The 26592-nt window shown below is 40.6% G+C and overlaps 1 protein-coding gene across 1 annotated transcript in view; it reads right to left on the bottom strand.

The window, feature by feature from the left end:
- Positions 1-26592, bottom strand: part of LOC130232394 (NACHT and WD repeat domain-containing protein 2) — a 115664-nt gene that overhangs the window by 43408 nt on the left and 45664 nt on the right. Inside the window, exon 4 of the mRNA XM_056462263.1 lies at positions 16334-16450. Within this exon, the coding sequence (XP_056318238.1) occupies positions 16334-16450 (117 nt within the window). The remainder of the gene's footprint in view (positions 1-16333; positions 16451-26592) is intronic.

Genomic DNA, 26592 nt, shown 5'->3' with positions numbered 1-26592 from the left:
TAATGATTTATGGGTGTGTTTTGAGTATAACGTGTATTAAACCAATCAGAGACTCGTCTCCTATTCCCTTTAAGAGAATAGCATTTGCTATTTGTATGGCAGCTTTGTAAGTAGAAAAACGTTACGGTTACTAAAGTAACGCCTCATTCCCCGAAAGGGGGGGGGGGGGGGGGGGGGGGGGCGACGGAAATTCTATGTGGAAACTTCCACTATGGGGATTTCGTTAGAAACCAATCATCTGAAAGAGTATAAAATCGGGCCAATGAAATGCCAATAAGTTGGCAGCATCAGCGTGCACAGCTGGCATCAATGACAATCAGTCATGCTATAAAGACGCTGCCAGTGCCATGCTCGACATCCTTTTCTAGCTGAAGAGACTTTCACCCTCAACAGCTAAGGGACAATCGTTGTGGCGAAGGAACATAGCATTTCCGTTCCCTCCCTCAGGGAACGAATGGTTACTTTAGTAACCGTAACGTTGTCCCTCGGGAACTCCAATGCTATGTGGAAACTTCCACTATGGGGAAATCTATGGAAAACGCCACAACGAAAGAACCTTACCGCGTCCCTGGCGAAGGGTGTGCCACGCAGTAGTGCGAGCACACCTACAACGCCCCGAGACACAGTCTTCCAACGTTTCCCCTGGCCCTTACTTACCTTACTTACCTGTTCAGGAACAGTTATATTTTTCGGGGAGTCGCAATAGCCCAATAAAATAGGTTTTTAATTCGACAGTACATTGGGAAAGCGTTCAGTCCCGACAGGGAGGATGCTGCGGAGCTCACCTGCTACCCAGAGGGGAGACCTGGTGACAACCTGCGGACTAGCCCAGAGATGGGAAGCCGATGCATAAGGATGGTTAGCGGGGAGGGAAGATACAAGCCCGCCTAGAAGGGGGGACTAAACCGTGTTTGAGTGAGCGTATGGGATCGCCAGTGGGGATCACGCATAGCGGGCACCTATACCCAGAACGCGGGCTGACCAGTGGGCATACCAACAACGTAACAGGCCAACACCTGACTCCTCCTCTGCAGGGTTCGCCAAAATGGGGAACTAAACTGACAAAGCTGAAAAAGCGCTGGTATCTCCGGGTTAGGGAGAATGGCGCAGCAAGCATGTTTCGACACCTCAACCAAATCGTTTCCTCAATCACCAAGGGTTACCTAATACCCTTGTGGAAACCGGCTACACTCGCAGAATGTAAACGCTGCAAATGTATAGGGTGTCACCCAACCCGCAGCTCTACAAATGTCTGTCAGAGAGGCGCTGCGTGGATGTCGCGAGGAGGGAGAGTTCTGATATCCAGGTCCGGTTGGGCCAGAGAGGCGCAACTAGCAAGACCTGCTCCTCGTCCTCCCTGACCTTGCACAGTAACTGCGCGAGCAGGCTCACTGGGGAAATGCATATTTGCATATATGGAGTCGCCATTCTCCCAGGGTAGGAGCTGCCATGAGAGCCCGTTGGCCGCACGGTTGAGCTCATCCAGGATGTGAACAGCAAGCAGCTACTTCAGCCGCGTATGACTCCAAAGGAGCAGACGTCGAGCGAGCTGAGACATGCGGCGGGAGCGTACACCCCCCATACGGTTGGTATACGCTACCGCCGCCGTGCTGTCCGCCCTGACCAGCACGTGTTGCCCCCTCAGCACAGGTAAAAAGCAGCGCAGAACGAGAAACACTGCCAACAGCTCTAGGCAGTTGATATGCCAACGCAGCTGGGTTCCCTTCCACAGGTCCGCAGCAGCATGCCCGCTACACATGGCCCCCAACCCGTACTAGAGGCATCTGTTGAAACGACAACATGCCTGGACGCCTAACCAAGGGGCACTCCGGCCCGTAGGAATGAGGGGTCTCTCCAGGGGGTGAGGGTGCAGCGACACAGCGCAGTGACAGTCACTCAGTGTGTCACTCTGTGTGTGCCCGTAAAGCCAATGCTGTAGTGGTCTCATATGGAGCAATCCGAGCGACGTGGCCGCGGCTGTGGATGCCATATGCCCCAGGAGCCTCTGAGAAGATTTCAGGGGGATCACCTTTTTTCTGTCGAACTCTCTCAGACAGTTCAGCATTAGCTCGGCGCGTTCTCGTGAGAGGCGCGCCTTCATGGTGATCGAGTCCAGCTCCAACCCGAGAAAGGAGATGCTTTGCCCGGGAGCAAGCTTGCTCTTTTCTCGGTTGACCTGAAACCCAAACGGGCAGAGGTGCCGGAGCACCTTGTCTCTGTGCATAAACAATTGCTCCTGAGAGTGGGCTACAATCAGCCAGTCATCGAGATAATTGAGCATGCGGATGCCCGCGAGCCGAAGGGGCGTGGGAGCAACCTCCGTGAGCTTGGTGAAAACCCACGGAGACAAAGAAAGCCCAAAGGGGAGGACCCGTACTGCCATGCTCAACCTTCCAACGCAAACCGCAGTTTTGTGGCGTGGAAGTATGGAGACATGGAATACGCGTCCTTCAGGTCTACTGCTGCAAACCAATCCCGAGGACGAACACATCGCGTGATGCGCATCTGCGTAAGCATTCTGAAGCGCAGCCTGTAAAGGCAACGGTTCAAAACGTGCAGATCTAGGATTGGCCATAACCCACCATTCTTTTTGGGCACGATGAAGTACGGGCTGTAAAACCCACGCTCCATCTCGGCTAGAGGGACCGACTCGATTGCGACAGGGGCGGACGCAGGGCTGACCCTGGTGAAATACACGCCCGTGAACCTGGGAGGCCGTTTCGCGAACTGAATCGCATAGCCGAGTCTGATCGTATGGATGAGCCATTGCGATGGGCTGGCCCGCTAACCAGACAGGCAGAGCCCCCGCAAGTGGTCCCACCCGCACGATCGTTGACGTGCCAGCGGCGAGGCAGCGTGGAGTGAGTGGGCTCACCCGGGGAGCACTGGGGTGCTTCGCGGTCCGTTTACCGAACTTAGCGGCGCCCTGGGGCAGAGGACGCTGGTTGCCCGTGCGATGCTCAACGCATCCGCTTGGCCGGAGGCACAGGCGGGTGCAGTGGAACAAAAGCTGCAGGCGAGCATCCTCGGCGAAAAGCAGTGGATGTGGATGGCTCGGCGGGGGGGAGCAGTCATACAATCCCACCTATAGAGATATCGCCCATCGCCTCCAACTGCTCCTGGGCGAATTCACCGACGGTGTCGCCGAACAGGCCAGCCTGGGATATGGGTGAGTTAAGAAAGCGAACTTTGTCAACAACACGCATAATCACCAGGTTTAGCCTGAGGTGGCGTTCCTGGATCACGGATGTGATCATCGTCCTTCCCAGGGCACACGCAGCCGACTTTTTTTTTTTTTAAGAGCATAGTAGGTTGCGGTGCGGAGCTCATGCTCACTCCTGGGTTGGAACCATCCTCGCGCAGCCGGGCCAGCGCTTGCGCTTGGTAGCGCTGGTAGGTGGCCATGGCATGCATGGTGAGGGCGAAGGCGCACGCAGCACACTGCGTGAGCCTACTGTGCCCATCCAGGAAGAAGGGGATGGGGAGGCTTTGAAGGTCTTGCCTTCATCCTCCACATCACACCCCTCTAATCGGTCCGGCCACGGGGCTGGGGGATAAACCATCTCCAGAGCCACGGCCGAAGCAGCCTGGGGAAGCACAGCCACAAAGTCTGCTTCTAGATTTGACTCCGCGCTCATCATCCCGGAGGGAGCGAGCGGGTTCGAATCCTCAACAGACCTTGACAGCTCACCCTCCAAGGATGGTGAGGATGGAAGCACACGCATACCGGGCAGAAAAAAGTGCCCTCAAGACTGCGTGAGTTTACTGTGCACTTCCGGGAAGAAGGGGACGGGAGGCTTTGAAGGTCTTGCCTCTTTATATCCTCCGCATAACACCCATCTAGTCGGTCCGGCCGCAGGGCTGGGGGATAAACCATCACCAGACCCACGGCCGAAGCAGCCCGAGAAAGCACGGCCATTATGTCTGCTTTTTAGATGCCAACGCCACGCTCTCCACCCCGGAGGGAGAGAGCGAGCGGGTTCGCATCCTCATCAGACAATGACAGCCCATCCTCCGATGCAGCGATGGACATCTGACCCTCGGTGTCATCATGTGAGAGAACGACCATCCAAGGACGGAGCACTTCTCTTCACCTGAAGCTTGGGATGGAGCATGTGGAGGAGCGAGAGGTCCGCAGCCCGAGGGCGGCGGATTTACTCCCACTGTAACCCTCAGATCTGCCCGAGTGCCAACCGCAGTGCGGGTGACAACTGGGGGGGTCGCTCTTTTGCAAGAGCGAGCCGCTATCTTAACTGCTCAACAGACATGACATCACAGTGATGGCATGCACTGCCCACGAGCATTGCATTAACATGCTGGACCTCCAGACATGAAACGCTGTGCTCGTGCCCATCATCCGGGGACAGGAAACCACCACATCCATAAAAGCATGGTCAGAGTGACGTCTTTAAAAAGACGCGCTGCACGACCGTGTTGCTGTTTTAGGAAAGCTTTTTTCCTATATACAAACCGCTCTTGGAGGACCGGACCCAAAGGACGCCAGGCAAGGGAGAAAAACCCAGCTCAACCATCTGCCACTGCGTATACGCACTCTGGACCGGGAGAAGCTGCTTCTCGATCTCTCTCTGTAGACACAGGTTGGAGATACCCTCAAAGACTCTCTCAGAAGCTTTGTGAAAGGCTCTGAAAGCGAAAGGATGTCGAGCATGGCACTGGCTGCGTCTTTATAGCATGACTGATTGTCATTGATGCCAGCTGTGCACGCTGACACCGCCAACTCATTGGCATTTCATTGGCCCGTTTTTATACTCTTTCAGATAATTGATTTCTGACAAAATCCCCATAGTGGAAGTTTCCACATAGCGTTGGAGTTCCCCATCCGAAGGGGAACTGAATGCTTCACCAGCGAGAAAACAGTTAACAGGCAATCTGCAATGGGGGATAAAGGATCGAGCCTCCTCCATTCGACCTCTTTCTCTTTACTTTACTTTTACTCTTTACTTTACTCCGTTACTTTCGTGGATAAGGAAATGGTGTTGTACACACTCCACTGAAGACATCCATTAGCCTGCATATTTAATTTAGTTTAAGCGCAGAGATCTGTTTCAATAAGACAATAATAACGTGGTCAAAAACAGTTTTATATATAAAAAGAATCCTATTCTTATACCCCATATGGTCCAAAACCCGACAGGTGGACAAATCTAAACTTGTTTTTATTAAAACAAATATAAATTTGCATATAATAAATAGTAATGCTAATAATAATAACATTATATAAATGCTAATTGTCATGAATAAACTGAAAAAGCCCCCCGAGGTGATGAAGGCATGGAGGCAGTGGTTTTTATATTTACTGTATGTAGAAAATAATAATTTTTAATCCTTTAATTGTTTTTATATGCAAAGATAGTTGTGTATTGCTCTACATCCTGTGTGTATTAAGCGCTTGGACCTGCATAGGCGTATATTTAATGCACTCTGCACTAGACTTTAGCGCAGCTTTTACTTGGTCAACAGCACGGTCTATTTCAGTTCATCAAAATAGCAACGCTCCAACAACCTTAACGTACCTGCTTTTCAGATCAACACACCCATGAGTCAACAAAGTGGTGCAAATGGATTTTCTATTTAAACAGTGTGGTGCAAAACATGATAATTAGGTTTGTGCTAGTCTGAAAATAGCAACAAATCACACAAAACATGTCTTGCGCCTTATTGAATCGGGTGTATGATAGGGCCCTTAAACAGATCTGCCTCTTTGGGGTGGCACTGAATAAAGGTATAATCCGAATTTTCCCCATCCCTTTGCTCTGTGAACACTTCATGGTCATGACTGCCTGCTTCATAAAACTGCTCCTTTATACTTCCTTAAAGCCTGTTCATTTTCAAAATAAGAGTCACACATACACAGTAAATATAAAACAAGTTTAAATAAACTAGAAATTTTTAATTAAAGGAGAAAACTATTGTTGTAATCTCACTAGGAAATATTGTGCTCAATCAAATGATTGGCCTGCTTTTCACCTGCATTTTACACTCACAGGATTTACATGAAAACAAAGAAACAATGGTGCGTGATGCTCACAATATATTATTACCATATATTTAACTCATTATTATATCATCATATTTATTTTATATTTTTATCATTATATAAATATATTTAACTCTTATTATTCAGCTATGCCTAGGCATTTCCAGATTTATATTCTATGGCACCTTTAAGAACCACAACTGTTTTTAAACATAAAATATGAAATGCTTTGTGAACACCAAGTGACACTTTTGAGCCAGCAGTCTAATGACAATGAAGGAAGAGTGTGACAAATATGTTACTATACTGTAACTACTTCGAACAAATGGAAAATTAGAAGATAGATTAAGATTATTCTGTAAAGCTCTGACTGTGATATAAAGTATAAGGCCATAATAAAGGGCAGTCATGGCCTAATAGTCTTGGTTGTAGGTTTGATTCCTGGTCCTGGCAGGAACTGAAGCTAGGGGGAGTGAATGAATCGCAATCTCTCCATCTTTGAAACTCAGCTGAGGTGCCCTTGAGCAAGACACCTACCTGGCCCCTAATTGCTCCCCAGACTCTGGAAGCAATAGCTGCCCACTGCTCCGGGTGAATGCTCACAGTGTGTGTTTGTGTGTGAATTGTGTATTTTCTCTCCTCACTCAAAATGTGTGTGCATGCACTTGGATGGATAAAACCATACTTGACAATGCTCACTTCACTTCAGCTGACATTGTAAAGACATAATTAGAACTAAAATGATTCAAAGTACATGTGTGAGCTGTGTTTAAGTACAAGTTATAGTTATATCACTTAAGGGTTATTGATTTAAAATGTAACATTTTGTTTCTTATAAAGGAGCACTAGCATTTGCAAATTGCAAGCCTGTTAAAAATGGCCAACATAACCTAGCATGCTAATGCTAATCAGAAAATAAAAAGGCTAATAGGGTGACAGTAGTCTCTGCCCTACATACATTGAGGTCATGCACTTCATATCATTTACTAAAAGAGAAAGAGAATGGGAGAGAAAGAAAGAGAGAGGTAAGAGAGGAGGATTAAGTGAGAGAGTAGGCACAAATCAGAGTAAAAGGAGAGGTGATATGGACACTAGAGCACTGAGTGTAGAGGTGAAGGTGGGAAACAGATGGAGGCGTGAAGTGGAACAGAGAGACGGAAATCTCTTGAAGGATAAGAGCGAGTGAGAAAAAATGGTTGAGAGAAGACAATCATGGTTGAAAAGACAACCACAAGAGCGGATCAAGGGTGAAAGAGAGTGAGGTATTAAATGAAAAAGTTTGGTTTGGGAAATAAAGGAGAGTGAAAGAAATCTAAAGAATGTAAGCAAACTAGATTAAAATTGTGAGAGAGCGCTGACAACATTTTTTAAGGTTATCAGCTATGGACTTTACCATGCTTTTGTATGGTTGCCAGGTTTTTTAAAAAAAATAAATGAATAGCTTCATTATTAGTTTAATCAGGCATATGCAGAGAGGGTTGGAAAGGCCGTCTTTGGTGGCTGCACTCTCAGAAAAAAAAGTATGGTACTGGGGTGGTACCATTTTTTTTTAAAGGTACAAATTTGTACCTAAAAGGTCCATATTCATACCTCAAGGGTACATATTAGTACCTAAAATGTACAAAAGTGTTCCTCTTAAAATTTTTAGGTACTAATATATTCTTTTGAGGTACCAATATGGACCCCTTAAGTAATAATGTGCCCTTTGTCTACCTGGAGTGAAAATGCCCATTATTCTGGGAATTTTTTATTTTTATTTTTTATTCAATAATACATGAACATATGTATATTTGTGTGTGTTATGTTTGAGGACAGCTTTTCTCATCAAACAAAATAAAAACATCAAGATATGTCAGGTAATATTAAGACTGTCAAGTTTCTCTCCAGGTCTTGCTCAGGCAAGCAGCACAGGAATTCTCTGTTTTCTTTCTACATGCTCCGAGCAGGCATCAAACCAGCAATGACTGCATGTGAGGCAGGCGCTCTTACAAGGATGCTAGATTTATTGAATATAGCATTTGTCACTAGTGTGAGTAGAGTGGAGTGAAGTTTATGTGCATGGAAAAGCTGACATTTGTTAAAGTAGCACACTATGATCGGCAGAACCTCTGAAGTGTAAATTCATTCATCATTTGACTTTACAGCGTGAAGGTGAGTAGTAATTAATAAGACTAATCCACCTCTGTCTCAAATTTACAGCTAATTAGTGAAACTATGTCCTCCTCTCTTTTGTGCAGTAATTTATTCTAAATGTTACTTCAAACCAGTAGAATAAAAAACATATAAACAATCTTTTATCTTTTGGTAAAATGTGTGGATTCTAAAGACGAGCATGAAGTTTTGAAAACAGATTATTATTTTGCAGATTATCTGTTGAAAAATTAAATAGTGCAACTGAATAAGTGCAAAGGAATAAAAAATGTTAAGTCTTAGTCGTGTTAAAGGTTTAGTTTTTCCAAAAAAAACTATTTATTTCTGGCATAATTTACTCAACATTAACCTGTTCCAATTTTCTTTCTTTTGTTGAAAAAAAGGATATTTTGAAGAATGCTGGTAATTTTTTTTTTCTCAATAGGAATTTACTGGCTATCGGTGTCCAACATTTTTCAACATATTACATTTTTTGTTCATTTTATAATGGTTTAAACCCATTTAAGAGTGATTGGTGGATTTGTGACTAAACCATCCTTTTATAGATTTTATTTATATTAAAATGTGCCCTTTTTCCACTTGAGCTCCTGCCACTAAAATATCTCTGTATGTCCATGGGTTTAAAGTGCCCAAGAAATCAAAACTAACTTTATGATTTTGTTAGCACACATTGCTAGTTTTGTGGTGAACAATTCAACTGTGCAAATCATTAAGAAAAAATAAAAGTTTGCCCTTCTAATCTTTAATTGAAATTTGACAATGCAGTTCCTGTTTTTATTTTCAGTTAATTTGTCAGATTATGAATATCTTAGGAATTGGGCATGGTTAACATATTTAACCACACCCCTCCAACTGTCAGTGTTGACAACAAACAGAAATTGTGAGGAGTAGGTGTCTGTTAGGTTGTAAAAACTCTCCTCAAACCCTTTTCCCCATCCTTTTGAATGAAACACCTACTTTACTACATCCATTCAGCTTGCAGTATAAAAACAAGACATGCCCAGTGTTTGCTCATTTAATATTTTGTTTTTCTAGCAATTGCGTCACAATACAAACAAAATAGTGGTCGCAGTTTCTGGTTCATCTAGACTTCAATGATTGAGTTCTGTTTGAATAGTACAGTGCAGAATAGTAAGTCTAATGCTTGACTCAGGCCTTGTTTCCACCAGATATTAAGCAGTTTTGTGATTCAATCCTTATAGCGGATCTTGCACTAAACAAAGTCACATCAGCAGTGCACCAATTTAAAGCTTTTTAAAATGATTGCTTATCCAATGCATGGGGAATATAATTGTACATGAATGTAGAATGTAGAGAATGTAGCACAACGCCATGCCTAGGACAACTTCACAGGTGCTGCGTAAAAGAAGTGTCATGTTCATTTCAATACAGCACTCTAAAACCATTGGTCTAAACTCTCAACATACTGTTCAAAAATTCACTTCAACGATGAACAAAGCACTTCACGCACTCAACAGACACTGCTTTGCTCAAGAAGTGGAAGGGGCGGAGCTATCAGGTGCTCATGTTGGATTGCTTTATTTATTTTGGATTGTGAAAGCAAAATTCTCCTGCTAGAGTGATTATAGAGCCTTCCAATGGTGAATGCGGTTAAACTCATATTATTTCAACACAGGCTCATTCTGAAAACGTAGCCCTACAGACATTTCTGGAGAGCACAAATTACGTAGCAAGAGGTACGTATGGCTTCATTTAATTTTTTTTAAACGAACACTACGGGGCCGTGTGACGCCGTCCCTATTCGCGTTTACCAGCTGACCGCTTACCTCCGTATGGACGACATTGCGGCTGCAATCAGTTTGTCCCGTTAGCGCGCCATGTACGTTAGTGGATTTGAGACGCAGAGAGGAGTTGACCATGACAAAAAATAAAACAAACAAGTAAATAGCAGGGTGAGAATGTGGTAAAATCTGAAAACATGGTAAAAAAATCAGACAAGGGCTTTTCTTTTTTTGGATTGCTTTTGAAATGTGTTGGTTGGGTTTAGGGATGTGGGTGGGCGGGTCAATCGATAAAATTGGTTGTGTTTAGGGAAGGGGGAGGGTGGGTCAGTCGATCATTCAGTCAGTCAAAAAGTCAGTCGACTGCAGCCTCTGGTGGGTTTAGAACAGCAGGCGTGAATGGCACTTGCGAGGGAAATTTGAGATCTGAAAAAGCAAACACGGCGGCCTCTCATGGATTCGCCAAAACAAAAACTGCAGAAAAACATGCTGCCGGGACATATTTCGCACTCTCCAGAAACGTCTTCAGAGGTACGTTTTCAGAATAAGCCTGGGTTGTATTATTTGGTAGTTTGGTCATTTATTTTGTAATTTGGCAACTGCTAAACGTTCTCTGGAAAACAGTTTGAATTTCCGCTTAGTAAATAAGATTAGTGTCTAATTTGGGATGACACTACATACATATACCATGCTGTTGAGTGTGTAAGTGCATAAGTACATAGTGCATAAGTGCATAGTGTACAGTGTGCCATTTGGCACGCAGCTATTGACCAGCTATTGACGCAGTTATATCTGGTGTGGAGACCTCTAAATACATACTGCAATTATTTAATACATAAAAGTTAAATAATGTGGGAAGTTACCTAATATAAACATTGAGTTTGTAGATAATTCAATACAAATGTGTCATAATCAGTACCGTATTAGTGAGAATTCAGCGTTCAGTGCGATGTAAATGAACAAAGGAAGCATTTGCTTATGGAAGACACCTATCAAGTAGTCCTATTAGCACCTTCAGTAAGAGAACATTTTACGTTACATTCAGTCGCTTCCTCCTGTCTGTAATTACTATAATCCATGAAACTTTGCACCACTATATGAGACACAAAGCTCTATAAAAATGTCCATTTCTAGAAGGAAAGAAGCCTAACATATTTTTATGCTTTTAAACATTTTTTGTATCCACCTTGGCATTCATCAAATACTGTTTTTACTGTTGCTTAGCAAAATATAGTGTTTGTGAATATACAACAATAAAGCTGATGTAACAGCATTGGCTCTGAGTGCATGCTAAAATCATGCAAATCATATTGGTTAGTCAGTTTTCTACACAGTGCTATGAAAAAAATAAGATTAGATCACAACTTCGTTGCGCTAATAGTAGAATGGCGAATGTCTGTGTCAGTCTGAACAGCATCAATAAAATGTTTATCACACCAAATTTTCACATTGGTTTGCTTTGATGACATTTTTCAACAGCAGCTGCTCTCCTCACACCCAGAGGTGTAAAACATGTCTAACAGTTGGATGGTCAATAATCATACATTTTCTCAAGAGCAATTTGAAAGGGACACATATAATAGAGCTACAATTGTACTTTGACACCTATACCCACCGCCGACTCTGAGTGGGGCTCAAACCAGCGAATCCAGCATGGACCATTCTACATCACTCTAAACACCACAGCCTCTATTGCCTGTTGCTTTCTTATCAAAACACAAAGTAATCACAGGAGATGCATTGGAAACAAGTGGAAACAAGGTCATCACTAATGAAAAATGTATAATACAGTGTGTGTGTGTGCACGTGCATTAGAGAGCAATGGAAGCAGGGAGAAAGGAGTGATATGACTAGAAGTGTTCCCTGTACAGCAGCTCTCAGACACCACTTCACCTTGCACTTAGCTTTGCCACACACATATTCTGCTTCCCCTCAAACATTGCTCTCTGACTCCAATTAGATCCCAATCCTCTTGCCCAGATTGCTCATTTACATTTTAATAATTTAAAATCAATCTTCCTCCACACCTGAGAACAGATTCTGAACCCCCAGTGTACACACACACACACACACACACACACACACACGCACACACACACACACACACACACACACACACACACACACACACAGAAGTGTGGTCTTGTGTTAATATATAGTCCTTAGAAATCCAATGACCTGTTAGTTACCCACCTGGAGCCCTGAAATGTGTCTGTGTATGTGTGTGTGCGTGTTCTTCATTTCTGCCTGATCTCTCATATCCTGCAGCATCAGCCATGAAACCAGACTTTTCCTCATGCCATGCTGAGAGATCTGAAAGTAATTTTTCTTGTCGTTTGCATGAAAAAAAAGAAAAGAGAGAGAGAGAGAGAGAGAGAGAGAGAGAGAGAGAGAGAGAGAGAGAGAGAGAGAGAGAGAGAGAGAGAGATCCCACGGAAGCACAATGAGCTCCATCCTGTGAGTGAACTCATGTGCTTCACTCCCATATGGATGTTTCATGAGGTCTCTATGTCAACCCCTATATCAGAAATCAAGCTCAACTGAACTCACAAACAAGAACATAACACCATCCTGCACCACCATGCTTTTGCCAGTTTCAAATTTTCCTCCTGTAATTAATTGCTGAAGCTTTTATCACAGTACACGATGTTATCACTATGTTGAAATACACAACTTTTTTAGTTGAATGAAATTAACTTACAAAAACCAAACTAAAACTTAACTTAAAAAAGTTGAAAATGATTAATGTATTAAAATTAAAGCATACAAATACTAGTTATGTATACACACAACAGTTCTGTCTGGTTCTCGAACCTGATTAGCTGGTAGCCGTGCATTATTCCCATAAAGACAGCACTCATAGAGCCTCTGTATTATCCGCCCAAATAGAGTGAGAGCAGATGAATAAATTCACTACAGTTTGACAAATATTGCAGTTGTTGGACAACATAATCTATTTTTGAGGCTTTTGACGAGAATGTAGTTGTTAAAATTGCAGCTATGCAGTTTATTTAAAGGATAGTGCCTATTTTAAATATTTATACTTTTCATCAGCCTGTCATACTGAGCAGAAAAAGACAATTCATGATCTGCCACAAGATGGCGACAGAGACTGCATAATAAGTCCTTAGGGTCTTAAGTCCTTTTTTTGTATGTTGTAGTGCTGTATTTATACCATAGTAATTGTAGTGTATTGAGTGTGAGATGGGACTCACATATCAGGAATGTGTGTATTTTTGTTGGCCACTCTTTGTACAACCCTGAGTTACTTTATGGTTGGCCATCTGTTTGTTAGTAATGAGTCTCCTGTTTTCGTTACTTCAGACTAGTTCAGTAAAAAGAAAGGAAGAATAAATGCCTGCATCAGTTAAGTGTTTTTCCTTATCACAAACGCAACAGTAATCTGGTAGTGTTTGCTTTGCTTTGGCTTTTTCAGGATTAATTGTGATTTCCTGATTGCAATAGAGAAAATCTCAAGGAAATCTCTGTAGACTGATGGCATTTCATGCCGTTCAGCCTTATAATCTTAAAATGTGAGCAAAATCATCTGTTTTGTCATCACTTTAGACATTATGCTAGATAATCATTCCAATACTAGCGCTAAAGTTATGTTGGTGAAGTAGCAATGGTTTCTGCTGTTCTAACATTAGGGGTCAGTAAGGCATGTTTAAACCCAGTTAAATTGCAAAAGAATTTTAAAGTACAATAGGTAACACTTTTCAATAAAGTCTCATTAGCAAACCTTAATCCATTAAAATCAAAGGATAAGAAAAATGCTGATCTAGTTACTGTTGAAGTTAGTTCAATCGTTGCAGTCAACTCCCCTCTGCGTCATAAGTCTGCCTATGTACATGGAGAGATATTGGGCAAACTGGTAACAGTGGAAAAGCCGTCCACAGGGAGGTAATCAGGCAATGAGATAGCGAGAAAAAAAACAAAAAAAAAAAAAAACAGAAGCCATGGGCGGCGTCATACCACCCCGTAGCGTTCGTTTTAAAGACAAAATGCAGCCATTCATAGCTCTGGCTACATAATTCGTGCTCTCCAGAAATGTATATGGGGGTACATTTTCACAATGAGCCTGTGTTGGCAAACAAAAAAATAAGGTATGGCTATTAGCCGTGGGAAAAAAAATAACAGTGTCAGTGTCCTGACAGGAACTTTTGCCATTTATAAATTTACTTTTAAACATTTTAAAACTCAGACAATGCAAACTTAAAGACATGTTAAAGCACTGAATAGCCTGTAGACTGATCATTACTGTGACACAAGAATGAAAATTACAACTTGTAATAAGGAAAAAAATACCACTATAGTGATTTATTTCTTGCACTTGGAAACTGTTCTTCGTACCTAACTGGGGTACACAGTGATGATCCAGGCTTGCATTCTGGATGTACTGTTATAGCTTTGAAAGTAAACGTTGTCAGAACTTTGAGAAAATCGCTTTGTTAATTTTGTTACACTCATTTCTGCTCTCCCCTAATGTACACATTCTAATGTAAACATAATAGTTATTTCAGCATAACATGCGGTATATATGTATGCTTTTTGCACTGCAAGATTGGTCACAGTTAGATAGGTTTCAATACTATATAGCAGTATGGCTGACCAAGATATTCTTACTATATTGTATAAAATAGTATAAAGGATTTTATAGTTATTTGACACACATCCACACTGTTCTTGAATCTTCTACAGAGTGGAAACAAAGGTTTCATGCTTGCCTGAGGTCACAAGTTCATTGAAGGAGAAATAGCCCAGATACTAACTCACCCAGGAGTACCTACCTCCACCCCCCCACCCCCACACACACACACTCACCGCTGACAGTTTAAAATTTTTTTGTTAAATTAATTTGTTAAATAAAACCCACATTTCTATAATACCCATACTTTCTAAAAATGTGTGTATATTCCTTTCTTACATTGCTATTTTAATTAAAATGACAAAACACAAAGGAGTTTTGAGTATTTCTACACTGAATTACCATAAAGGTCAAAATGACCTCTACTTCCCCCCGTGCCTTTAACATGCGTGCCTCTGTTGCTTAGCAACCTCCTGCTAACATAAACATAATTTTATTCGGCCATGTCTTTCAAAACAGCATATTCATTTACATGAAAGAAAAGCTTGCATGAAGTGGATGTGAAGTTTGGACCTTTCGCAGGCAGTCTAGTAGCTCTTACACATTCATAGGCTGCATTACCAAAATATAATTTTTTTATGTTAATGACACATGATATGATGACAGATGTTCAAAGCTTCTAATTCTCTTCAAAGTTCTAATATCTCAATAGAGGTTTTGAATGTTATTACAACAATATGGTATCTTATATGACCGCTATGACCATTCTTGTACTTATAGAATTCTGCTAGTTTCACAGTTAAAGGTTGTTCAGAAATGTGCAGAAAAACTAAAGATATAATATATTTATGTTTTAGAAATAATCCTGTGTGCATGATTATCCATGCATTTCTTGAATTTGTGTGTAAAGTTTGGAAAAAAAAGCAAGTTTTGAAAATGTAAGCAGTTGAACAAAATTGTAATTTTATATTGAAAGAATTGTCACCAGTAAATAAAAGAGTGCTTTTTAAAGTGTATTTATTTTAATTAGGCGTCACGATGGTGCAGTGGGTAGCACGATCGCCTTACAGCAAGAAGGTTGCTGATTCAAGCCTCGACTGTGTCAGTTGGTATTTCTGTGTGGAGTTTGCATGTTCTCCGAGTGTCACGTGCTTCCTCCGGGTGCTCCAGTTTCCCCCACAGTCTGAAGACATGTGGTAAAGGTAAATTGAATAAGCTAAATTGGCCCTAGTGTATATATGTGAATGAGAGAGTGTGTTTGGATGTTTCCCAGTGCTGCGTTGCGGCTGGAAGGGCATCCGCTATATAAAACAAATGCTGGATAAGTTGGCGGTTCATTCCGCTGTGGTGACCACTGGTTAGTAAAGGGAATAAGCCGAAAAGAAAATGAATGAATGAATGATAGTTAAATTATAATGTTTATCCATTTAGTTTATCCATGACGTTTTTTTCTCGCTGCTGTCACCACTGGCTTGCATGGTTCTGGATCTGTAGAGCTGCGCATCCATGGATTACTCTTCAGTGTTTAGACTCTCAGTAGTGAAACTGAACTGAACTTAAACACTGAAAACTGAACTGACACTGTTTCAATTTACTATAATCTTCTATGTGAAGCTGCTTTGCCCAAATCTACATTGTAAAAGCGCTATACTAATAAAGGTGAATTGAATTGAGTTATTAGATTTGCAAATACAGTAAAATGGATAACAGGCACTACAGTGCATCTGCATTTTGGCAGTAAATATGTCAAAATAAATGTGATTTTTAATTATTAATGATATCATTTGATCTTTAAAACAGATTCAATTAAACAGTTGCTGGTTAAGGGTTTGATGAAATGTCATATATACCCACAACAAAGCATGGACCGGCTGAAGTCTTCAGACATTCTTCCAGTAGTTTCATCCGTAGTCTCTGCAGCTCCGGACTGTCCCACTCTTCTGGATCAATGCCCCAGTACAAATCCACCACCTGAAACATTAAAAATACTATTAAAAAAACAAGATATGAGCTGATCACAAGCTAAATTTAAATGAATATTATGTTTTTTCTTACAATATTGTGACACATTTACAAACTGTCTGACCCAAACATATACTGTAACTTCCAGTTGAAACTTTGAAGATGAAAATAATTTGCTTTAAATTGATTCCAAAATGACAGCCTCGTTGACTCTAAAAGGTTTTTCAGGATGTTCTAGTTATACAGTACTGTCCTTTACAATGAATAAGAATAGGATTCAGACACAGGCACTCTTCAAGGCACTCGAAGAATCAAAATTTACTAGACCTTATACATCAATACCCTTAACTAAAGCCTAACTCTTTTTTTATTACCAAGTAAAGAAGATTTAGAGAGTAATGAATGCCTGGAAGAGTATGAATTTTCACACTCTTTCACTGCACATTAGCACTTTAAAAGGAACCACAGGGAGAGAAATGAGGAAAAAGATAGAGAGAGACAGAATGCGAGAAAGGAACGTAACAAGAAGAGTGGTACTAGAGCAGTGTTCCTGCAGTCAGCTAAATGCTGCACTCTTGCTGAGACACATTTCAATGCTTACTGCCCCCAATTAAAATCTGCTAATAATTCTGAGTGTGTGTCTTTTTACAATAACTAAAATAGATGGAGAATGATGCATGACCATATAACAGCAAAGTAATCTCACATAGAATCTGTCAAAGGGATTATTTACATTGATTATTAGAAATAAAAATATGTTACTGTAGCTGCAATATTGTTAATTAGTTAAACTGTGGTTTCTTCATACATATCCTATTTGATTTCAGTCCATTTTTTTGGGTGGTGGGGGGGTGTGGGGGTTTGGGGGGTGGTGTAATTTAGGACGATTATAAGAGACATTGTCAAGGGCCCGCTCCTACAACGCCCCCGCCAAACCCCCCCATCCCCCACTCCCGCTACTCACTTGCATCTGATTCCCCCCCTCCTGCTACACTTTTAAACGCGACCCCCCCCCCCACTCTTCACTTTCAAACGCGATCACTCCAGCCCCCCACCCCTCTTCATTTTCAAATGCGATAAACACCACCACCCACCCCGCCGCCCGATCTTCACTTTCAAACGCGATAACTTGTAAGAGGGCCCCTGGCGGCCACCGGCGTCCCTGCACACATGTACATATACATTTTCATGCAGACAGACACACACATGCATGCATACACATACTTCTGTACAGCTATCTTTATGGGGACTTCCCACAGATCTAATGTTTTTTTTCTATACAGTACAATCTGTATATTGTCCTACCCCTGATTTTTTTTTCTCCCATGAGGCACAGATATGTACGGAGACCCGGAAGGGAAATGATGGTGGGGAAAAAAAAAATGAGCGGTAGGAAAAAAATGGGAGTGAGAAAAAAAAAAAACTGAGTGATAGGAAAATATATATTTTTAAAGTTTTTGCTTTCCTGAATCAGTGAATACATGTATAAGCGCTGACTGATGGACGCACTCCGTATGATAAACTGATCCCAGATCAGCTTCTGTGAATGCCATTTAAAGTGACACCTCTGTTATCAAACAAGTGAAGAGCAGCAAATTAATCTCTCGTTTGGTTTTGTTTGACTAGAGAGGTGTCAATGTAAGAATGCACAGATCTATAATGAAAGCATTTGATTACTTTAGTAACTGCTTGTGATCATTTAAGAGAAAATTTGTTGTGTTTAAAATAAAACACGCAGGACAGACACGTTTACATATTATGAAGTGTATTTGTCTGTTTAAACACACACCCGAGTACCAAAGGGATTTAAATGGCGTGTACAGAAGCTGATATGGGTTTAGCTTATCAAAGTGAATGCAGACATTTTTATATTAATTTCAACATGCTTTCAAGATTAAATATATATGAGAAATATGGGAAAATACTTAATGATAGGATGATAGTGGGATAGAATTGTAAAATACATGTGAAAAATGAGAGGGTTGACATGTATAAAGTGAACAGGAAGTGTTTGTGCAAAAACACAAGGCAATGGAAAACATCTTTGCAAGGGAACGCAAAAACTTAAACATACATATTTTCCTATCACTCTGTTTTTTTCTCCCACCCAGTTTGTTTTCCTCCATTCATTTTTTTCCTCAGCATCACATCCCTTCCGGGTCTCCATAGATATGGCCCATTTATGTGGAGGCAGGAAAAAAATAACATGGATTCCGATTTGCTCAATTCAGATTCTTGTTCACATGTGGAAATTTATCTGATATATATATAAATCAGATCTTAGCGACCCGGTGGCGCAGTGGGTAGCACAATCACCTCACAGCAAAAAGGTCGCTGGTACCAGCCTCAGCTGTATTTCTGTGTGGAGTTTGCATGTGCTCCCCGTGTTGGTGTGGGTTTCCTCTGGGAGCTCCGGTTTCCCCCACAAGTCCAAAGAAATAGTATAGGTGAACTGGGCATGCTAAAAATTGACATAGTGTATGTGTGTGAATGAGTGTGTATGGATGTTTCCCAGTGATGGGTTGCAGCTGGAAGGGCATCCGCTGTGGTGACCCCAGATTAATAAAGGGACTAAGCCAAAAAGAAAATGAATGAATGAATGAATGAATGAATCGGATCTGACTTCTCGTGTCTGCAGTGTTAGCAGGTAGATCGGATTTTCACCTGTCAATGCAAGGCGCGCATCATTAAAAACCACAGCAAATGATGTCAACTCTGACGCTTTCATTTCAGACTTCCGAATAGTCCCAAACCTTAAATCTCATTTACTAGAACAAAAAAAGCTTTTATATTGCCATGTAGCACAAGTATTTAAGCATGTTAACGAGAGAGATAAAGAGAGAGGGAGCGATGCGTCCGCCGCGTAAACAATTTAAACTAAAACTGTTGCATACATCATCTGCATAAATTGCGCAATGGACATTACATTAAGATGCCTACTGGTTTAAAAAGACCTAGATTAAAAGAAGATGGCCAAATGAGAACTTTTCTGTCATAAACTATAGTAAAACAATTTGTCAAAAAGAATAAAAAAAATGAAACCCTGCGAACAGATTAAACACAGGAACGAAGAAAAAGGTGCTCTATTATTATCAGCTGTCAGTCAGTGCCCGTTCTTTTTTCCTAATCATTGCATCTTTGCCGTGTGCAGTGTAAATGCAGTCAATCGGATACGAGTCACCTTTAAAAGATGATGTAAGCGGGTCATCAAAAAAAATCAGATATAGTCACAAAATCGGAATTGACCATCAAGATCTGCAGTGTAAATGCAGCCTTTGATTTTTTAAATAAATAAATGAGCGTTTTCCTCATGGGAACCAAAACAAATGTCCCCACAAGGTCAAAACTGACTGGTATTGCTATACATAAGGTACTCTCTCTCTCACACACACACACACACACAGGCACACGCACACACACACGCACGCATGCACACACACACACACACACGCACACACACACACACACACACACACACACACACACACACACACACACACACACACACACACTAAAAAAGAAAGTATCTGCACTGGTGGCAAAATGACAGAGGAACGAGATTGAGAGAGAGAAATGGCTCATGTCTTTCTGTGTCTGTGTGGTAATGGATTTAATGAAGAGAGACAGGACATTTCCTGAGCACCAGCATGGCAGGACACAGGAATATCCCTGGACACATTTGTCAGAATCAGTGTCACTGGCGCAGATAATTCAAACGGCAAACACGCTGCAGGGGGAATCTCTCTCCACTGCACGCATACGAAACTGGACTGGGGCTCCATAATCAAGTGTGTATTTCTTTCTCTATCTCTCTCTGTGTGTGTGTGTGTGCTGGTCACATCTGCTCGACGTGTGAGTCTGAGTGTGATCAGCTTAATTTGATGTTGATTTAATGCGGCTATGCCGGTCACGTCTTTCTCTTTCTCGCAATTCTCAAGCAAGTCCAATAAAAATCTGATGTCATTCACATTGTGGTAGCTCTTTAGAACTCCAAACACATTTCTTTTGCTCAGCTGGCAAAAACCAAGCCAGTGTGAGCCTTGCAGTCCTCCCAGACTTCATTTAACAAATACAATCATGGCTTCCGTCCAAGAGCACATAAAGCACAAGAGACTGCCTACATAATGTGAGCTCTACACTCAAGCCCACTATGCTAATCAAACTTCTAAGAAGAGAGAAATACTTCGTATGAAAAATGCCTTGCTTCAACGGTTTTTTAAATGTATTGGTAACACAAAGTTCAATCTGAGTGTTCAATTATTAAAGTCAAAGCAAATAAAATAATGAGCCATTTCCCTTGTGAAGTGAACTTCGATATCTTTCCCCCTAAAAGAAACAATCACAAGCAATAATCCTACAGCCAACAGCAGCCATTACATTTATTTATATTGCAGTGCATGCTGGGGACTCACAAGCCCTCAACATTTCAGGTATATGTGAAATTCTCTGTTCAGACACTAATGTTGCACTAGTCAGGATAACATTTAATGAAATGCTGATTGGATATTAAGTAGATTAGGGGTGCCCAAACTTTTTCTAATGAAGGGCCAAAAACCAAACATGATTGAGGGCTGTTTGCTGTAGGTAAACATACCAAACTACACTGTAAAAAAATGTAGCGTTCCACACAATTCATTCAGGTTGTCCCAACACAAATAGACTAAGTTAACACCACAGACTGGATTCAGCATAAAACAATTGAGTTGTCGCAAAATCAGGCCTGAATGGTAGAGTGGCCAGACGGAAGCCTCTCCCTGCCTGGAATTTGCCAAGAGGCATCTGAAGGACTATCCGACTATAAGAAACAAATTTTTCTAGTCTGATGAGACTAAAATTTAACTCTTTGGAGTGAATGCCAGGTGTTACTTTTGGAGAAAAACAGGCACCGCTCATCGCCAGGCTAATACCATCCCTACAGTGAAGCATGGTGGTGGCAGCATCATGCTGTGGGGATGTTTTTCAGCAGTAGGAACTGGAAGACTAGTCAGGATAGAGGGAAAGATGAATGCAGCAATGTACAGAGACATCCTGAATGAAAACCTGCTTCAGAGTGCTCTTGACCTCAGACTGGGGCGACGGTTCAGCTTCCAGCAGGACAATGGCTCAAAGCACAACTCAGTGGATGTTCTTGAGTGGCCTAGCCAGAGTCCAGACCTAAATCCTATTGAACATCTCTGGAGAGATCTGAAAATGGCTGTACACCGTCGCTTCCTATCCAACCTGATAGAGCTTGAGAGGTACTGCAAAAATCCATTTAGGAATTAGGCTGTAACAAAAAAAAAAGTGAAGCGCTATGAATACTTTCCGGATGCACTGTGTATAAGTAGGTTGAACATGCAGCAAAAATATTTTTTGAGTGTTTATTACATTAAAGTTGCCATGGGTAATTTCTTAATTTATTTTTTTATCATTAATAAATAAATATATTAAATCATATTAAATAATGCAATCAATTTATTTTGCATTTTGTGATGAACTTATTGCAATAACAACATAATTCTTTTTTTTTAAACACAATGAAGATCAATGCAGAATACAAAAGTAAACCTGCACCTGCCTCTGCTGATGTCTTCTGCATTGTCCTCTATCGATCAATGACTGTATTTTTAAAATTCATTTACAACATTTAATTAAAAAAAATAATTTCAGTTCGCTTTTTTTGTTATTAAGTTTAAATCTAAAGTTATAAATGGTTTTCATTGTTTAATTAATTCTGTATATCTGGTTAAATCAATGCTTAAACCATTGTTTATTGATCATTTCTAATAGATAATGCATTAATGAAAGGGATAGTTCACCCAAACATGAAATGTACTTACTATTTACTCTACCTCGAGTAGTTCAAAACCTTAATGAGTTTCATTATTCTGTTGAGAACTAAGAAATATATTTTAAAGAAAGCTGAAAACTTTAGCCACTGACTTACAAGCAAATATGGAAGTCAATTGTTACAGGTTTCCAGGTTTCTTCAAAATATCTTGTTTTGTGGAAAAGAAGAAATAAAGCGAAACTGGTTTGGAACAAGTAAATTGTGAGCAAATGATGACAGAATTTGCAGTATTGGGTGAACTTTTTATATTAATAATAATAAATTGAACCATATCAAACAATGTTACAAATGTAAATATTTTCATATAGTGAGGTTTCTCTGTTGTGTCAGTTGCACTCATGTTCAGAATCAGTTCATTACAAAAGCTCAGTGACATGTGAAAAAACTGTAAAAAATCTGTATTAATACACAAATTGATAATGCCCACTAACAAGCCTCCATGTCATTAAAGATGTTTACATACAGAGCAAAATCAGGCTAATGAGCAAACATCTTTGCCAATCAGGTTTGGCTTAAACCGTGTCCACACAACCTTAACATGCATCGCTTTATTAAGCACAACCACTGTATAATTATGCGCTCACTGACCTTATACCTTCAACTGGAGTCAGAACCTGAAAGGCTTATTTAATCCCAGATGTCCTATTGCATTGGATATATTCTTGATTAGTGTTGTTACAATGACCAATTTCAAGATAAACAGCAAAACATTTTTTAAATATTACTGTTTAATAATATTGTAGGGGGATGCAGTGGCGCAGTAGGTAGTGCTGTCGCCTAATAGCAAGAAGGTCATGGGTGTTTGAGTAGTTGCTGTCATGTGAGGTGCGTTTGACAGGACTGACTGCACCTTGCCTTCGTTTCATACAGATTACAAAACCAAAAAAAACTTTTGTTTTTAAGTGCACCTGGTTCATTAACAAGTACAGATTTCAAACTTAATTTGGATACATTTTAATGTCTGTGAAGCAAGTATTCACTGAGATTCCAGTGTGTTTGTTGACCACGTAAACTGTCCTAAAACCACATGGTCTGGTCCTAGCTTCTCCCCTGGAGAGATGTCAGTCTATAGCAATCGATGATTGGCTCCTGTACTAGCAGGCGGGGCTTCATTCGCCATTTTGACCATTTAACTTTTCCCCATTCAAAACTATACAAGTGACACGTCTTGTGTATTCTACAGTCTTTGCTATTGGTCGCTGTTTCAAGTTATCCAGAGCTGTATGACTTCACAAATCTTGGAAGGAAAAAAGCAATGCCATGTAGCTCACATTCTCAGAAAGGAAAAGCACATTCGATGTGATGAGCCCCTAAGTTTCTTTACTGTCTAAATGGTGTTTTGGCCGCTAGCAGTGGAACAAGTGCTGGGAGAAGTGTTTTCACTCAAACAGAGTGAGTGCAATCAGTCATGCACACGCTGACACTCGTGAACAAACACTGAGCTTGATGGATCTGAACTATTAACTAACCAAGCAATTAGAGTGTGACAGCACAGCTCCTGAGAAAGACTGATAACAAGGTATATAGAAGGTAAAGAAGCCCAAACATCTGGACATGAAAACACAGATGACAAACACATCTTCTTCAGGGTTGTCTGAGTGACTGAGAGAAGGACACAATGAGATAATTAGCATGCATCTGATGCTTAAAAAAAAGGAGCTGACAGACAGTAAAAAAGCTAAGAAGTTTAGGAAAACAATGATATCTTGAGGGAACGAAAGCTACAAAGCCATCAGATTTGCTGTGAGTGGATGAGTAAGCAAAGTCCAGCATATGAGAGAAATTAATGTCTTAGTGTATTCCCTGTATGCAAACACAAGACAGATTTTATGAACGCAGCGCCTGCCACTGATTCCTTAAATTATGACAGCTGTCGTCTACTTTAATGATGCTCATATCTGTAAATGACAACCTAATCACAGTGTTATGAACTATGGGAACAACTCAATTTAAGTGGTCTCATGAGCAAAGAACTATTGCAGATTTAAAGGACAAATATGTATTTAATGCATGCCTGGCTGCACAATCATGTTTTACAAAGAAAACACATACAAACATATGCAGGGAGTATAATTAAAGGCTGCATATTACACCCTTACATGGAGTAAAAGACACAGAAAAGCTGTTATTTTCCCCACTAATAGTGCATCCATAGAAATAATGATGAGGTTTACACAGCTATTGAGGGCTGTAAAATTTCATAACACAAGGCAAATATGACTGTATTTGCATAATTGCACAGCTCAAATTGAGGATTTGCAAACATAATGCTTCGCAAATCCCAAATGGCTGGTGATAGAGGGTGAAAGTGTGTCAAACTGGTCAATGTCAGTGCTGGAAAAGTTCTGCGATTCAATTCAAACTATACACTGGAAAGTCATTTGAAGTAACATGCAACCTGGCAACCATGAACTGGTCTCTAAAATTAAACTAAAGGAAAATCCTTGAATAAAATGGCACAGGCAATGTTGTTGACAGGTTCTAATACATTTGGGCTTCACATCATTTATAATCTTTCTTCCTTTTTATTTATTTATTATTTATCTGTTATTAGAATATGCAAGAAGTACACAAATTGGGATCATAAAAATACAAAGAAAATGAAACATCAACAAAAAACAGCTAAAAACAAAAACAATACAGTTAGGCACTGGCAGGTGTGTGTGCATGTGTGTGTTTGCGTGTGTGTGTGCGTGTGTGTGTGTGTGTGTGTGTGTGTGTGTGTGTAAAGGTAACTTGGTGGACAGGTCAGAGTACATACATAAGGGACAATAACAGTCAATAAATGAAGCAAGTATCATAGATATAAATAAAACAGATAGAAAGAAACCAGTTAGCGGTAAGGAGTGACAACAATGCAAGTAATGTATGATAGTAATAATGACAGTAAAAAAAAGTTAGGACAGCAGTAATAATAACTGACAACAACAATAATAAATCACAACTACTACACCAACTACTACTACTACAGAAAGTTACTAATGTTACAACTGCTACTGCTGCTACTACAGCCACGACCACGACTACTACTACAATGTCTACTACTACTGATACTACTACAATAATGACTACTACTCCTGATACTTCTACAGCATCTACTACAACGGATACCACTACAACAACATCTACTACTACTGATACTACTACAGTCTACTACAGCATATACTACTACAATCTACTACAACTGATACTACTACAACAACGTCTACTACTACAACTACTACTACTGATACTCCTACAGCAATGACTGCTACTACAACATCTACATCGACAACATCTACTACTTCTGATACTGCTACAACGACTACAACTACTACAACAACAACAACAACAACAACAACAACAAAAACACCTCTACTACTTCTGATACCACTATACCAATGACATCTAGTACTACAAAAACTACTACAACTACAACTTAAATAACCCCAATTTCAACTGCAATCGCTACTACTACAATGACTGTAATCTGTCTTCAAAGAGCTATGTCTCACAATTCCTTTTGTCTTTTCTCCACTGTTTTCATGATTATTCTGAAAACTTTGTGGTGATGCTTTGGAGATGTACTGTAAAAAAACACAAAACTCTGCAGAATATTACCATATAACAAGCCACAGAACAGCCTTGAATTAGAGTCACAGCTTTGTATGCAACTGTAGAAACAAAACAAAACACACACAGAAAAAAAGAGTAACAATAATAAAAGAAAAAAGTTTTAAGAAGCCTGAATCATTTTATGTGTGTGGCAGTGACTATTTTTGACCAGTGAATAGCAATTTTGTTTTTAATGAATTAGAATAATCAATGTCGGCTTAAGTTAAAGTTTTGAACACATCATTGTTTTTACACAAACTAGCTTAAGGAATTGAAACTAATCATTCATGGTAAAGTTTGACACCCACACATAGCCTGTTCTGTCTCACTGACACATCAATTGAATAAGTGTCACAAAGTGAAAAAAAAAACAAGTGGTGTTTTGAAATGACAGAAAAACACAAACTGTGATAAATACTACACAACACGCTAAATGAAACATAAACAGCTCCCGATTAGAATCAACATGCACATCAGCCAGCAGAGTATCAGTAACAGACTTTTATTGGTAATTTTTTGTAAATTGCATGACTTACATACCTGTTAAGTTTCATGCCAGTAATCGGGTTTGCTCTATAATGCAGTAAAGTATTGCATGTGTGTGTGCGTGTGTGTGTGTGTGTGTGTGTGTGTGTGTGTGTGTGTGCGCGCACATTGAAGAGCCACTGAGCTAACAGGTCAGGAAAACACACACAAACAGTATTTCTGATGGCAGACATGTGAACTA

This window comes from Danio aesculapii, chromosome 7, assembly GCF_903798145.1.
Source record: "Danio aesculapii chromosome 7, fDanAes4.1, whole genome shotgun sequence".
Lineage (NCBI taxonomy): Eukaryota > Metazoa > Chordata > Actinopteri > Cypriniformes > Danionidae > Danio > Danio aesculapii.
The sequence above is the reverse complement of the archived record's forward strand: the minus strand, read 5'-3'. Positions and strand labels throughout refer to the sequence as shown.